We start from the raw sequence: 17,193 nt of genomic DNA on the forward strand, positions 1-17,193 counted from the left end.
TTCAAACGCTTTTGGACACCAATTGCATTGACAGCAAGACAAAAATGGAGGCACAACTGTTTTTCAAAGACACAGCAGGGGAGTTAGACGTAACTGACCCGAATGGGACTAATACGGGGATGTTCGCAGGTATGAGTTTACTTCCGAGAGTAAAACGTTTGACCTCGAATCCCCCCTGATGCATGACCTTTTTCAGATGAAACGCTACATACTGAACCAGGTCGACGTACAAGTAAAATTGTACAGATCTACACCCCAGTTCATGCTCATGGCAACAAAAACAGACACCTCGTATGTGGTTCACATTGAAGACATAGTTCTGAAGGTAATGAAAGTGTGTGAATCCCGGTGTCATATGGGGTCACAATGAGGCGCTCTCAAAGAAATACCCATATGCTTCCTGGAATGATTCGGGTGTTGTTGATTTCAAGTCTTGAAAGATGATCTCGGCATAGGCCAACGTCAATAGATAATCCATTGTTAGTGTGATAAGACCCGATTCCATTGTTGATATTGTACTATGTCGTCAAGCTTTTCATAAGGGTTGGGAGTAATCATTGAGGTGTCATTTCTCTTGTAATAATGATAGGTTGTCCCCAGGAATCAGGGCACCCATGAAGAGCCACCTCCTCGTGGTGGGTGCTGGGTAATGCTAAGTGCTCTTCTTCCGTGTGCATCCGGGGCAGAATGTGTCCACAGCACCCCATTGCTTGTCTTAAGAGGCGACTAAATTGGGCAACCTGTTTGCCGTGGGTTGCGTCCCGTGTCGGTGGAGGACGGGATCCTGGTGGTTGAGGGCAGTTGGACTTTTAACTGCGTTCCATTGCCCAACACACCACTTTGGCCCTTACTTCACCCAGACGGGTGGTTGAATTGGCCCGATTCAACCAATCGGCTGGTCATGCCAAGCCCTGTGCATGGACTGTATATGTGTCATTGCACAAATTTGATTTGGAATTGTTTTGAATTTCGGCTTTGGCACCTCTTGTGATCTTTAAGTTTTTGATTCTGAATTCTAATATGAACTTTGCCTAGAGTCTTATGCCAGAAGGCGATGGCTCATGGGCCAATCTGGTAGTTTAATTATTTATAATTCTTCTACTGGAGTATATCATCCGGGTATCCTTAGTGCTGCAAGCTGGAGGCCCGCTTGCTTTAGCATTGTCCTTGTGATACTCCGTGGTGGGTGGGGAGCTCGGATGATGAACCATATGACACCAATCATGGCTTATGAAATACCCCCCCAAAAAACGAAACGTCCACTTGAAATTGATCCCGTCGATACTTCTCATAGACCGTCTCTATCGATTGAGTATTGGCCACGTTTCCTCGTTATTGAGACTACTGACAAGACACTATTGAAGTTGAACCCTTTCGCAGTATCTAAGGGCATTCAAGGTATTGCTGGGGATGTTAAGAACATTAGACGCTTACGTTCGGGTGCACTGCTAATTGAGTGTGGCAAGAAACAGCAAGCAACCAATCTGATGAGCATTGAATCTTTTGTGGGCATTCCGGTCACGGTCTCTGCTCACAAGACCTTGAACACAAGCAAAGGTATCGTTAGAGATCGTGATCGGTTGTTTGCTGACATGTCCGTACTTGATATAGCATGCGAAATGAAGGATCAAGGCGTGCTGTATGTGAAGCGCTTTTCAACCCGAAAAAAACAATGAAACAATCCAAACGAATACCTATCTCTTTTCTTTTTCATCGCCGAATGCTCCCAAATCAGTAAAGGCGGGTTACTGCAATATCCAAGTTGAAACCTACATCCCCAACCCGCTCAGGTGTTTTAAATGCCAGAAATATGGACACGGTGTATCTACCTGCACATTGTCTGTTGTGTGTGCTCACTGTGGTGAGAAGACACACCCAAAAGAAGATTGTGACAGTGACTTTAAAAAATGCACTAACTGCTCAGGCGACCATTCATCTTCGTCAAAACAGTGTCCAATATGGAAAGAGCAAACGGCGATTAACAACCCAAACCCAAGTCTGATGCTTCAAAACAACAAAGTGGCAGAGCTCCTAAGGGGTCAAAAAATAAAATTCAACTGTTTAATAAATATGGGTCTCTTGAAGACATGGACGTTTCTGAAAACGTCCATTCTAGGGCACATAGCTTGTCGCCCTCCAAAAGGGTGCGGGGTAGATCCCCAATAAATCCCCCCAAAAGATAGTTTATTCCAATAATATTGTACAGTGGAACTACAGAGGATTGAGGACTAATTTACATGAATTACAGCTATTAGTCCAAGATTCCACACCTTCAGCGTTATGTCTCCAGGAGACATATTTAAAACAAACAGATACATTTGACCTTCGTCATTTTAATGCATACCATTCTTTTTCACCTCTGGGTGATAGGGCCACTGGATGATCATCCATTCTAGTCAAACAAAACGTTATTCAAAGCCCTGTTTCACTTAATACTAATATGCAGGCTGTTGCAGTGAGAATTACTTTACATGTAGCGTTTACGCTATGCTCTCTTTATATTTCACCGTCTTCGGCTTTTGCCAAAGCCGATCTTCAAGCTCTATATGATCAGCTCACGAAACCCTGTATTATAATGGGAGATTTAAATGGACACAACCCACTCTGGGGCAGTGTAAATACAAACACTAAAGGTAAATTGTTGGAGGACTTTTGTTCTGACAATGATTTATGTATTTATAATGAGGGACCTATTCTGCTCTTGACTTGTCATTGACAAATTCAGAACTACTAAATGAATTCGAATGGTCAGTCCACGATGACCTGTGTGGAAGTGACCATTTTCCTACTGTATTAAAAGCTGTATCTCCATCTGATGTTCCTCCATCATCAAGACGAAATTTTAAAAAGGCTAACTGGCCTCTATATGAAACACTGTGTGCTGAAAAACCTAAACCTGAACGTTTTATTGACGTTCCTGATGCTATCAAATGTTTTTCTGATGAACTGAATTCCATAGCTGATGAGTGTATACCAAAATCCTCTGTAGTTCCACACATTCGAAAACCATGGTTCAGCGATGAGTGCAAACAAGCTAGGAAGGCAAGGAAAAAAGCAGAACATTATTTCCGTCGCCATCCTATGGTGCATAATTTAAATAAATTTAAGATTTTAAATGCTAAAGCGCGGCGTACTTTTAAACAGAACAAACGCCAATCTTGGCAAAATTATGTATCCAAAATAAATTCTCGGACACCTATGTCCAAGGTATGGAACATGGTCCAGAAAATCAAAGGTAAAGGTACTAAATCTACTGTCCATCATCTTAAACATGGAAATCAATTACTTACTGATAAGTCAGATATTGCGAATAAACTGGGCGAAACTCTCGCTAAACATTCTTCCTCTTCAAATTATGAACCTAAATGTCAGCAGTATCAAAAACAACAAGAAAAGAAAACTATTAATTTCAATTCTGATAATGGGGAAGATTATAATGAAACGTTTTCTATTCATGAACTCCATACTGCTCTTGATCAAGCTCATGACACTGCTACAGGAGCTGATAACATCCATTATCAACTCCTGAAACATTTACCAGAATCCTGTCTGGAAACTCTCCTAAGTATTTTTGATGATATTTGGACATCGGGTAACTTTCCTCCTTCATGGCGTGATGCCATAGTGGTACCAATACCGAAACCTGGACGTGATCATACAGATGCTTCCAATTATCGTCCGATTTCATTAACTAGCTGTGTTTGCAAGACCATGGAACGCATTATAAATAATCGACTTGTTTGGTACTTGGAAACAAATAATCTCATAACAGATATACAGTGTGGTTTCCGTAAAATCAGAAGTACTGTCGACCACTTAATGCGTTTAGAATCATTTGTGAAAAACGCACTAATTAATAAACAACATGCTGTGTCTATCTTTTTTGATCTTGAAAAAGCATATGACACAACCTGGAAATATGGCATTTTGAGAGATTTATATGACTTTGGCTTGCGAGGTCGTTTGCCTGAATTTATTGCCAACGTTTTAAATAACAGACAATTCCAGGTCCGTGTGGGTTATTACAATCAGGATCAGGGTGTTCCACAAGGCAGTATTCTGTCTGTCACTTTTTGTAGCATCAAGATCAACAGTTTATCAAAAGTTTTAAACGATTCAATTGATGGATCGTTATTTGTGGATGATTTTAATATTTCTTGTCGTGGTAAAAATATGCATACCATTGAACGGCAATTGTGTTTAATTGCAGTTGTGTTTAAACAAGATTAATAAATGGTGTCTTGAAAACGGCTTTAAATTTTCTAAATCGAAAACTAACTGCATACATTTTTGTCGAAAATACAAACCACATAAGACCCTGAACTATCTCTAGATGGGACGGCCATTAACGTTGTGAAGGAAGCCAAGTTCTTGGGTCTTATCTTTGATTCGCATAAAACCTTTTTACCACATATTAAATCACTTAAAACTAAATGCCTGAAAGCACTTGACTTGTTGAAAGTGGTTTCAAATTCTAAATGGGGAGGGGATCAAGCTACCCTTCTCCATCTCTATCGATCACTAGTTCGTTCTAAACTTGATTATGGCTCCATTGTCTATGGTGGAGCCTGCAAAAGCAATCTTAAACTTCTTGATCCTGTCCATCATCAAGGTCTGAGACTTTGTCTTGGGTCTTTTAGAACTTCACCAATTGACAGTCTCTACGTTGAGGCTGATGAACCTTCTCTTGAGCAGCGCCGTATAAAGTTAGCTTTACAGTACATTACTAAATTATACTCTAATCATTCTAACCCTGCATATAACTGTGTTTTCAATCCCCTTTATGAGGATTTATACAACAAAAAGTCTTCTCTATGTCTCGGACATAGAATTAAACCCTTTCTTTCTGCTGCTGGCACTCAGTTGGAAAACATAGCTCCCTCCCGTCTTCTTTCTTCTCCTCCTTGGCAGTTGGTCAAGCCTCAAGTAGACCTAACATTGACCACATTTAAAAAATCAGAGACTAATGAATTACAATATAAGCAAGAATATAATCAATTAAAACATAAATATAGCAATTATAAATCCTTATTTACAAATGGGTCCAAGGATGGTGGCGCAGTGGCTTGCGCCACTGTCATTGGATCAAGAACAATATCTTCTAGATTACCAGATAATAGTTCTGTTTTTACAGCTGAAGCTAACGCCATATTACAAGCACTTAAAAATATTCAAAGACACCCGAAACGTAAACAATATATAATCTATTCAGACTCTCTTTCTTGTCTCCAGGCGATTAAAAAATTATCATGTAAACATCCACTTTTAATTGATATTATTGAATTGTATAATAATCTTGCTACTGGCCAATACGACATTGTCTTTTGTTGGTTACCCAGCCACGTAGGCATTTCTGGTAACACAATGGCCGATTTTGCTGCCAAGGCAGCACTCAACAAATCTGTGACACCACTTCTTATTCCATACTCTGATTACAAAGCAAGCATTAGAACCTACATCCGTGATCTGATGCAGAAGAAGTGGGACACCCAAGTAGGTATAAATAAATTACATGAAATAAAACCGTATATTGGTTACACTCACTTGGGCTGTCAGTCCAGATTTGAAGAGGTTATTTTAAGACGATGTCGTATTGGCCATACACGATATACACATGCGTACCTATTGAAAGGTGAGGATCCTCCGTTTTGTATCCCTTGTGATGAGAGAGTCACGGTCCGGCATATCCTGCTTGACTGTGTTGAATTCTCCATCACAAGGGATAAGTATTATACAGTTAAAACAATTAAGGATCTTTTTACCAGCGTTAGATCTCATTTAATTATTGGTTTTTTAAAAGACATTGATTTTTTGGTTGAGTTTTGAAAAGTTGTTGTGTAAATAGATGTATTTTAATTATTGGAAGTTTGGATTAGTAACTGTTGTTGATGGCTGTACCCTCAAAGGGGGTTGAAGTACCGTAAAATTATTGTCCTCCTGAGAGGGTACGTAAGTCCAAAAACATTTCCTGTACGTTTAGACTTCCCTTGGTTTTAATCGTAGCATATGTGTATTTTTAATTTTTGGCTAGATGTGTCTAAATTGTTAACAGCTGAGGGGATGATGTAAATCTGACTAGGGTCCATGCAGATAGCAAAGGCACTGTAAGTCCCCATGGTCCCTAGTATGGTGATCTACCTTCAGTTGTTGACAATCTATAGCCTGATTTTATATTGTATTGTCCGAATAGTGATATTATTTTTAACTTTCCATGCTAGTTTTAAATGAAATTGTGATATTCTAGTTGTTTTACTGTCCTTCCTTGACAGGTTTTTATACTATACATATATTTCATTTCAGAATTAAATGCTCTTGTCACGATATGGCTGAGACATTGCCGATGTGACGTTAAACTCACTCACCCAGGAATCAGGGGTGTCGAGATCTGTTTCCTTTAATGCACGTGCGATATCTTCCACACAGGCGGGTCTTGATGTGAACGTGGTTGATATGACGTTGCTTGGATTTGGGTGGTGGCATGCATACCACACTCCACGAATATTCAGACATTTATTGTGTGTGAGGAAAATAGAACTATCTAAATAATGGGAAAAAAGAGAACACTCCCAGTATATCTCTCTAAATATTATTACCGCTTGCGCGATTCGACCTGATATAGGAAAACGGTACACAAAGAAGAATTGTAATGTCACTTTGGTGTGCTTTCCTTTCGTCTACAATAAAAATACCTCCATTAATATCCAACCACAACGATCAATACTCGTATAGTGATTAAATCAGTCTTGACGCGGTATGTACACATATTCTTTCTATAGCTCTTTTTGTGGCGACTTATTCAGCACTGTTTATGCCCCGCTCAACAAAAAAGGTACGGTGTCATTAAATTCCCCGCATAGTAGGTCACTAGGTCATCGTCTCCGTGCGGGGTGGGTCACGTGGTCCACGGTCGTATCGTTTCGCTCGATTTGTCTGGACTTGTCGGGGGTAGTAAATCCTATGTTAGTCTCCATTGGAAAATGTTCAGGTAAAGGCCAGATATACACTACTTGTGTAGATTAGACATATATTTGCTGGATTGTCTCGTCGGAACTCAATTGTAATCTGTGTCTACAGATACTCTCTTACTTTCGGTGAAATGACCTGTTGTTTCGTGATTCTGAAATATAACCAGCCACAGTAGGACTCGCGTGACATTGTAAATGAGTGTTATGCTGTAGTGGTGACAGACGATATCAGACATGTGGTCGGATCGTACATAGTTGATGTCAATATTACATCTGATCCTTTATAAACCGATATTGGGTTATTAAGATATTAAAGCTTGTATATTTCATGATGTTGTAGAGGACTTGGGATCAGATTCTTGGTCAGTGGTTCTGTACACATTGTTTTTATATGAGGCGAGGTGTCATATGCTTACGTTTTTTCTTCAAGTAAACCATTCACTTGATTTTGATGGATGCCACTGAGGGGTTAAGATACTCTCACTTTGTCGTTAACGCCTGAGAGGTGTACAACGTTTGCTGTGACGTTATATCTTTTTCGTTCGTGATCAAAGCGTTAGTAAACTCCGTGCATGTTATCATTTTCCGCAATACATAACGCTGTTTGGGGTCGTAAACTTGCATTTCAAGAGCGCCGTGTTCGAGGTCTGATCACGTGTCAGTTCTGTGGTATATGAACCAGGAAATGCCCTTCATCACTCAGTAACGTATACTCACATTTGTGCTTACTAGCTCTTTGCCAATTGAACTTAAAGTCATGCATGCAGTTACAGCTGAAATTGGGGTGAAACGCTCGTTCAGGCTGTCATGAACATGATGTTACACCGAACTGATTCTCAGTTAAATGCACGACTCTGTGCAAAAAAATGTCTCAGTACGGAACGACTTTTCAAGCTTTCCCATTTTGACACAATGCATCACCTAGAAACAATCTATATGTATGGTCAGAGATTAACCGAGATTAATCCATGCATCTGAAACACGGTCATCTGAGTACTAAATACATCTTGACACTGATGTTACGAGTATGTATTTTCTGTATATTTTTGTTATTAATTAAGTAATAATTATTATTGGGTCATAACATTTAGTGTTTTGAATATTAAATATGATGGGTCACATTTCGTTTCAATATCTGGTCAACACTTTTCGGATTCTTGTTTTCCGGAATTTATCTGCTCCTAGTTTTCAATGTTTACTTCTGAAGACTTATTCTAGGGCATTCTACAGTGTTGACGATGCTCGTTTGTGCCCGAACTTTTGGGAAATGACTTAGTTAATGTATATAAAAGGCTGGTTGCCGTGTTGAGGGCGACACTCACTCTCAATACTTGAAATCCTGTCAACGCCTGAATCTACATTATCTGCTGCCACGCCGTTCGCTGTGTTGACATTCTGCCATAGTTGATTCTCTCTCACACCAAGACTTTGGTGAGTTTGCTATATTGAATTTTGTGACCCATTGACTTAGATTTTTCCTCTCTTAAATTGTATTTGTAATCAGCATTGTAATATTGACTTGTGACTTTGTATACCTTGCTCTCGTTGCATATTACAGAATCAGAACGTTAACGACTTGTCTTTGTTCTGTTTTGCTGGTTCACAGGGGATGTCTTACATAGCAGACATGCATTATCATCTTGCGTAGACATGCATTATCACCATGTCTAGTCGTGCATTATCACCCAAAGCATAAAACTAGAGACACGTTTTCGTCAGTTCAGGGGCACTCACTCTATAAAATGTGATGACTCTAGATATTTGGAAAACGGTAACTGGATTCTGCAGCACCTTACTTATGTGAGTCCCAGGTGAAAGGAAGCAATCGTACTTTCTCACTCACTCAAATACTGGTCTGTTATACCTGGAGTGTGTGAGTGAAAATTTAAAGTCACATCCGCAATATTTCCGCCATATCGTGACTTTAAAAAGTTATAAATTCATAACGAATTTGATTAATTTTTTAAACCCTGTCAGCGAAGGATAGTAAAATAACTAGATTATCACAGACAAAGAATTAAAACTAGCACATATTTATAAACTTTGTTTGTGAACCTGTGAAACATTTAAACTTTCAATTGACGAGAACAGTGTAAAAATGTCCTTGAGGAGTTACACCTAGAAGTCTAAACCCATGAATAATTGAAGCATTGAAACACCACGAAATTCAAACGATATTAATCTAGGAAAAGCCACAACGTCGTGTGAATATCATATGAACTGACCCGAGAAGATCCTGGTTAGATTTGGTCTTTGGCAAACCATGTTTGTCGTAAAAGACGAGTAACGGGATTAGGTAGTCAGGTTTGCTGACTTGGTTGACACATGTCATCGTATCCCAAATGCGTAGATTGATGTTCATGCTGTTGATTTCTGGATTATCTGGTCCGGACTCGATTACTCACAAACTGCCGCCATACAGATGGGATATTGATGAGTGCGGCACAAAACTAAGCTCACTTACTCATATGAACTACTGATAAATAGTGCAGATAAATAGCACATGCTGAAATATTGTTACAGTTCATTTTGAATCTAAGTGAAAGGTACGAAAGGAAAACCAGTGTGTCTCAAGAAGCATCCAAATAGTTTAGTGATAAAGGGACATTGACAGGTGTATTACATATGTTTTAATAACATATATTTGCATTTCACCAGCTGATCATGAAAGAATTGCAAATGGGTTTAGAGACGATCATATATAAAGCTTTGAAATAGTGTCCCTAGTATGCAGATCAACCTTCAGTTGTCTATAGCCCATTTTTATATTGTATTGTTACCTATAGTTAAATTGTTTTAGATTTAGTTACTAGTTTTAAATGGATATCTGTGATATACTAGTGGTTTTACTGTTCTCTTTAAAGAGGGAACATTCGTTTCGTAACCTGGACATTTGCTATACTACATATTACTTGCAAACGACAACAGGAAAAGTAAACAGAAAGTTTAAATATTTGAAGTACGTTTTGGTCTGTAAACTGTCTAATAACAGCACGATCACTTAAAATAATACAATGTTCAAAATGTATTTAATCGTGAATTGACAGTTCTCTCTCTCTGTCTCTCTGTTTCTCTCTCTCCCTCACTCTCTCTTTCTCTATCTATCTTTCTGTCGCATCAATTAGTGAGCAACCTGCAGCTGCATACGAGGTTCATGAATACAAAATTGTACTTTCGATTTAATCAGTCCGTTATATACAGCGGATGGAAGGGCAGTTCGGTTGTTTATGCACAACAGATTATGTTCATTTACAATCGAAATTCATATTGACCTACACGGATATTCCTTTGTTCGTGTTTATTACAAAATAATCTTTCGATTGAATGTTGACGGTAGGTCAAACTGATAATTATATTTATCATTCAAAACTGTGTTCCACAGGAGATATTGCATTTGTGAGATCATACGATATCTCCTATGAGATATCCTTTAGACAACAGAATTTGTACAATGCTCTGACAATGCTGTGACGTCAGAACTTGATGACATCACAGTGCTATGACATCGCTGTAAAGCAAGTCTGTGGTAGTAGAGTGTTCAAAGATGTACATTTTTCACTGAAAACTAATGAAGAGTGATTTTTATGATGAATAGAATCTCAACCCCGTACCTACCTGATATCAATTATATCAACACTTGTGGAAAAGATAAAAATATCCTCAGCAAGTACGTATGTTTGTAACTTTATGAACTCGCGATCGTGTTGATATATTTTATATTAGGATATATACGAGATTCTGTAAATATATCACGACCCTTCTTAATACAATAAACCCGTGTGGTTGCAAGTACAACTGAATGTTTTAATTGTGTAACTAACAACATTTTCTTGCATTTGTCGACATAATGTAACAAATATATACTCTTTATTTCGTCACAATTTTACAATCGACTCTGCGAGATTTCTTATTACCATGGAAAGTGTTTTGACTTTTCTATTTACAGTTCTTTTCACTAAGGTACTTGTGAGCATAAAAGGAAATGAATGCTTTGACATATGGCAATTACCGACCATGTCAAATAAATATCCAGTAGCAATGGTCACAAAAAGAGTTCGAAGTATCATCATGCTAACTGACTATAAAATATGAACATGTACGTCACTTGTCCACAGATACTGACATGAAATTCTGGAATCTACTTCTTGCAATAACCGTTGGACAACGTAAGTATGAACTTTATATATTGGATAATAGCAGGGTAGTGATACCCAGAAATTAATCAAGAGAACTCACAGATAGTGAGTAGCGGATGAATAAATCCCTGACAAACTTCACTCATTCTTCCCTCACATATATCATGTAATTAGTTCAAAATGATGTTGGATGCTAATATGGGATAATCCAAAATATTTCAAGTATTTGTTTTATAAACATTTATTTTTTTCTCACAAAAGTAGATTTTCGTTTTAGGCCGAATGAGACAATAAGGCGTGCACCATATCTACTACTCAGAACTTTACTCAAGGGTTTTACATGGCAACACTTTTTCCTTAAATGCAGATTAAGAGTATTTCATTGTTTTGTAACATTATAAAGTTAATTTGTTGGCTATTTCCTTCACGACATGTCATAAAATGGTAAACACTTCCCATAAATGATTAATGGTTACCAATTGCCTTAAGTGGTTGGTGATTGTGTGGTGTCGACAGAATATTCCTACAGACGAAGGTTCATGTATAACCGACCAGTTTAAAAACAAATGATACTTCACTTATTGCATCCAAATTTGGTTATGGAGAAACCACTCTATATGTGTATTCACGCTCTAATTCTCACCTTCATATCGTTTAGGTGTCTTCGTTGTTGAATGTTCCGACAACCATTGTTTCTCGTTGGCGTCATCGGGACATTGTACGGAATGCCATTTTGGATGGTATGGAGCCAATTGTGATAAGGTGTGTCAAAACTGTGACCCGGGAGGATGTAACAAAGAGACAGGTGTTTGTCTCCAGTGTCAAGCCGGCTATCACTCCACAAACTGTTCACTGACTTGTCCACCTCAGTGCAGAGAGAGCTATGATCATCGTGTCTTCTGTGACCGTACAACAGGAAACTGTCTGGAAGGCTGTAAACAGACATGGTGGGGGGATAAGTGTGAACACAAGTGTGGAAAACAATGTAGGGATTCAACTTGCTTCTTCTATGATGGTTCTTGTGCTTTTGGTTGCAAGGACGGTCTTACCGGAAATTATTGTAATCAATCCTGTTCCACTGGATGTTTGGGCGACAGGTGCGGTGAGCTGAGTGGCGACTGCTCGAGTGGATGTAAAACTGGCTTCTATGGGCGCACTTGTGACAGAACGTGTACTGATAAATGCCTCGATAAAGAATGCAATACGCGGATTGACGGAGACAAGCCAACCTGTACTCGCGGCTGTATACATGGCTGGAAGCCTCCTTTCTGTGATACCCCGTGCCCGCCCAACTGTTTATCATGCACTGAAGCAGGGGTGTGTACATCATGCAAGAAAGGATTCACAGGAACCAGATGTAAGAAGAGATGCAACTGTGGTTCTGGTTGCAGCGATGACAAAATCTGTGATGGCTGTACTGATGGGTGGTGGGGAGAGACCTGTGACTTGCCATGCTCTGAAAACTGTACGAGGTGTCAACAGGAAAGTGGAATCTGTACAACATGTCTCCAAGGGTTTGAGTATGATGGAAAAAATCAATGCATCACTGTGATGCATGGTAAATGAATTTATTAATGTATCCATGTTATATGCTTGTTATCATTAGTTCGACTGTTCACGAATACATAATGCCCTGGATAGTTAATGCTTTTTTTTTCAAAATATTGGGCAAGTGTAACAACCTTTTTATGGAAATGTAATACTTTCGAAGTAAAGTACAGTTTCTGGTACTTTTAGAATTGACTGTTCGTGTTATGTTGGATTTTTCTCGAAGTAATAACAGGATATGATGAACGAAACTTACACTTTCTTTTTCCATGTAACATCAAAACTATCAATAGGCTAGGCCTGTTTATAACCGTTTGCATTTAACTGCCTAACTCGACTCACTGAATTTGATTATTGTGGTACATTTGTTTAAGTATTTGCACAATGAGTCAGTCATGAGTACCATGAAAGAATTATTTGACCAATATTTGAAATATAGGAAATTCCTAATTCATCTAAGAATGTCCAATACAACTTACCTTTCACCACAGATAAATGTGTTTTACTTTCGCTGAAACTGCCTCAGAAATACAACACCCATGATGTATATCTGGCCGTGAAAGATACGCATGATGTGTTAGGGATTACTATAAACTAATGTGCTAAAATGTACTAGCAGAATAGAGGACATATTTCCTGAAATGTTGCTCTTTGTCACACAGTCAGAGCCAGCGTGGTCCCGATTCCAGAGGATTCTAAAGTTCCTGTTGTGATTACTGCCATGATAATTGCCCTCATCATCATAGTTGCAGTCAGTATTGGGATCTATATCAGGTACGTTTATCAATATTTAATACTATAACGTTTTAATATACTAAGCGCTAGATGCTTGGAAATTTCCTTTGAAAGCAACAGGTGAGACAATAAATTAAGTATATGTCATAAATACCTGTTCTGGCTTTTAGAAAGCAATCCATGAATGAATAATTTGTTTCTTTCAGTGTTTAAGCACATAACTACCTATGAAGATCGGGGTTAGAATGTATCTTCAGCAACCATGCTTGTCGTTCAACGTGTGCAGGTTCGTTTATATGGTTGACTTCGGTCAGTCACTTGCGTAGATCGATGCTCCTGGTGAAAAATGGGCGGTGGGATGGCCCAGTGGTTAAAGCGTTAGCTCGTGACGCTGAAGACGTGGGTTCGACTCTACATGGGCACAATGTGTGAAGCCCATTTCTGGTGTCCCCCGTCGTGATTTTGCTGGAATATTGCTGAAAGCGGCGTAAAACATAGTCACTCACTCACTCATGATGACCAATGGATTGTCCAGTAAACGAAAAACCTAGACATGATCCATAATCAATACTCCATTTGTTCATTCGTTGTAGGAGACGAAGGCGTCATCAGGCGACCTGCTGGGGACAGTGGATGGATAAAGGGGTAAAGTGCTCAATACTATCAGAAATATGCCTAGTCGGGATATACATAGCTTAAGGTTTAGTTTGACCATTTGTGGTCATCCATGCAAACCATAGGTTTAGCAATACATAATCCCAGAAACATTCTAATTTTTATAGCTATATTTATGTTATAGTTCTAGTCAGTCTTCTCTATTCACTGGTACCAACTATGTTCGTGAGGTTACTCACATTCATACCTTATTAATCATCGTGACAGTTACTTTATTGTTCACTTAGTTTTCGTGACTAGCAACTAACTTAGTCAAGATTTTAGTCTACGAGTCTTGACCACAGGCTTACCTGTCTTCATTTTTCCATTATTTGGGAAAAATATTTCAGTGTTAAATTTTAAGGGATCTTTTCAGTTTATGTTCATTATAATTTCTTTTTTAATAATTTAAAGGAAATTAAATTGTTTGATACATTTTGAGTCCAATGTTTTTTGTTGCTTGTTTGTATCATTTATTTTGTTTTGTTTTTGTTTGGGGTTGATTTCTTTCTGTTGTCTTTTTTTCTGTTAAAACTGAAAGTAAAAGTCAGTTACTGACATTGCTAGTGACTGTATATCATCAAAGGTGGTTGAAGCAGCGTAAACTTAGTGTACTGCTGGGTGAATACATACGTCCCAACACATTCAAAGTCAAATATCCCCTGTGTCATTTTATGTATAGTCTGATTGCTCCGAATTGCTAACAGCTGAATGAATGATCTAAATCCACCTAAGGTCCAAGGAGGAAGCAGATGTATTGTAAGTTTCCATTGTCGTTAGTTCGGTGATCCCCCTTCAGTTGTTGACAATCTATAGCCTGTCTTTATATTACATTGTTCTCATTGTTTTATGATAACATGCTAGTTTTACTTTACTAATACCTGTAATGCGTTGGTAGTTACTGATCTTCGTCAACAGGCTTTTAGTTTCCAATTTTGTTGCTCTATAATGAAAAACGGTATTATTGTTCTGGAAACAATATGGCTGAAATATTGTCGTTGTGACAATAAATATTAACTCACTCACTCTTGACGACATCCGTGCATAAAATAAGCACCAGCCCGTATTTTTGCCAATTATTTTGTCTGAAATGAAATTCTTAACTCTTTACGAAAAATAATGATCATAATTTGGTACAGCAAGCATTTAACATTTCAAAAACGAAAACATCATTGAAATTACCGTTTAGTTTGATTAGGATAACTGACTATATTTAAAACAATTGTTTTCGTGTCCGAAAACAAGTTATCTTATTCTGAAAAGTGAAAGTAATAACTGACTGTTTTGTGGGTATTTATTGTGTGAATGGATGAAAGTTTGTAAACTAAAATTAGGGAAAGTAACCCTCAAACTTTGAAAAGGAAAATTTTAAAATGTAGTAAAAGTTGCTTTGCAAACAAAGCAAAATAATAAGCTTTAGCTGTAATCATCCGGTAATGAGAAGTGTTTACTCAATACAATAAACTCAAAATCATAAAAGATTTATTCCAAAATAATTATTAAAGTGTCCTTTTTCAGTTTTTGTCAATTAGCAGTCTGAATTGTTAGAAAAAGATCTGAATTTTTGACATTCGGTTCTTCCTGATTATGCATAAATAAAACTTACTTGATGTGTAAATGTTATTTTTTCTATACAATAGAATTGTTACTTAATTTTATTTCTAGTATGTAGTTTCACAGGAGATTGATAGTTAGTACAAAAATCAGTCCCATCACATTTTCATTAACAGATTCTATGATAAAGAATAGAAAAGGTTTTGGTATTTGCAAAACTGTCAGTGGACAAAGCTTCTTTAACTATCGGTTGTTTGTATTGATGGCTATATCCTAACTTTTTTTGTAGCATTGTATTTTAAAAACAGGTTGGTGCTAATTAATGCACGTGTATAATAGATCACTCACAACAGTCTGTTGCTTAGTGAATAAAAAACAATGCCAGAAGTCAACAATCAGTAATCCTTTTTCCCCTTATTTGTAGGAGACGTCATCAGGCGACTTGCTGGAATAGGAGGATGCACGGAAGAGTAAATTGCCAAATAGTTTCTGAAATAATAGTCTAGTGGTGTTGTATTAAATATAAGTTGAAGAGGTCCCTCCTGAGTAGGGTAATCCATTTTGTTATAGGTTTTCGTGTCATCAACACATAGTGGGTATTCTGTAGGTTAACCGCGAGTGGCTTACTTACTCGACATAGCTTCTAACTGCACTGTACAAAATACGTCCCAGAAGTGTTTTAAGTTGTATGCATACATTTATAGTTTATTCAGTCAGACTCTTTATCATTGACACACACGTGTTTCGTGAGAACTGTGATTGTAGAACAGGAAATATTTAGATAATGTAACCATAGGTTTAGTTTAGCATCATCCAAGAAACGTTTTAAATGTTATGCATTCATTTATATTTTATTCAGTATCAACATTGATTCCGATATATCAAAGTTGATTCTGAAAAGTACCGAAAGTCTATCTCAGCGTTATGTGTTATGCGTCAAAAAGTCACTACTGTAGGTTAGCATCAGTGTAAGTATCGTTTAAATAAATGACAGCTATTCACATCATCACCTCTGGGATCATCGGTGGTTTTAAACTTTTATTACTTCATTTATTCATTTTAATTTTGGCTGCAGTGCCTAGATGTTGCCTGCGACTGAAGGGATGATGTAAATTTAGCTTGGATCCATGCATGTATCTAAAGCATTGCAAATCCCCACGGTCCCTAGTATGAGAGACCTACCTTCCGTTGTTGCAGGAAGAGTATATAGAGATTGTTGTAGCTTATCCCTGGGTGTTGGTGGTCTGAAGCCCATTTTATATTGTTTCGTTCTGTAGAAATATTGCCTTACGACACCGCAGTGTTAAGTCTACATCTTTGATAATCAGATGTGTCAATGTCCTTGGTTGACAGGTATTTATATTGCCTGAGTTTATGTTTGATATGAAACACTCATAATCACGATATGACTGAAATACACCCGATTGTTTATATGATTGTTTTAATAACTGGTAGCATAGAATTTACGTGTAGTCTTATTGTTCGCATTAAGTTGTATTCTGCTTGATTGCAAATGCTGTGTTCTTCATAAATATTATACAAGATGTAGTTAATTCGTACAGATAGTGCGTTTCTTATTGGAAATTAAATAAATATCAAAG

General features: G+C 37.8%; 1 protein-coding gene across 2 annotated transcripts in view; it reads left to right on the top strand.

Annotated features, from left to right (window-relative positions):
• The window catches only part of LOC137290850 (scavenger receptor class F member 1-like), a 37,275-nt gene extending 20,082 nt beyond the window's left edge, over positions 1-17,193 (top strand). Inside the window, exons 1-6 of one of the 2 annotated variants that reach the window (XM_067822003.1) lie at positions 6,878-6,985; positions 11,081-11,131; positions 11,760-12,659; positions 13,312-13,423; positions 13,978-14,029; positions 16,017-17,193. In XM_067822003.1, the coding sequence (XP_067678104.1) occupies positions 6,958-6,985; positions 11,081-11,131; positions 11,760-12,659; positions 13,312-13,423; positions 13,978-14,029; positions 16,017-16,046 (1,173 nt within the window). In that variant the 5' untranslated portion in view covers positions 6,878-6,957 and the 3' untranslated portion in view covers positions 16,047-17,193. Of the gene's footprint in view, positions 1-6,877; positions 6,986-11,080; positions 11,132-11,759; positions 12,660-13,311; positions 13,424-13,977; positions 14,030-16,016 lie in introns of those variants that run through there. The other variant, XM_067822004.1, reaches the window with a different exon arrangement.

This window comes from Haliotis asinina, chromosome 7, assembly GCF_037392515.1.
Source record: "Haliotis asinina isolate JCU_RB_2024 chromosome 7, JCU_Hal_asi_v2, whole genome shotgun sequence".
NCBI lineage: Eukaryota > Metazoa > Mollusca > Gastropoda > Lepetellida > Haliotidae > Haliotis > Haliotis asinina.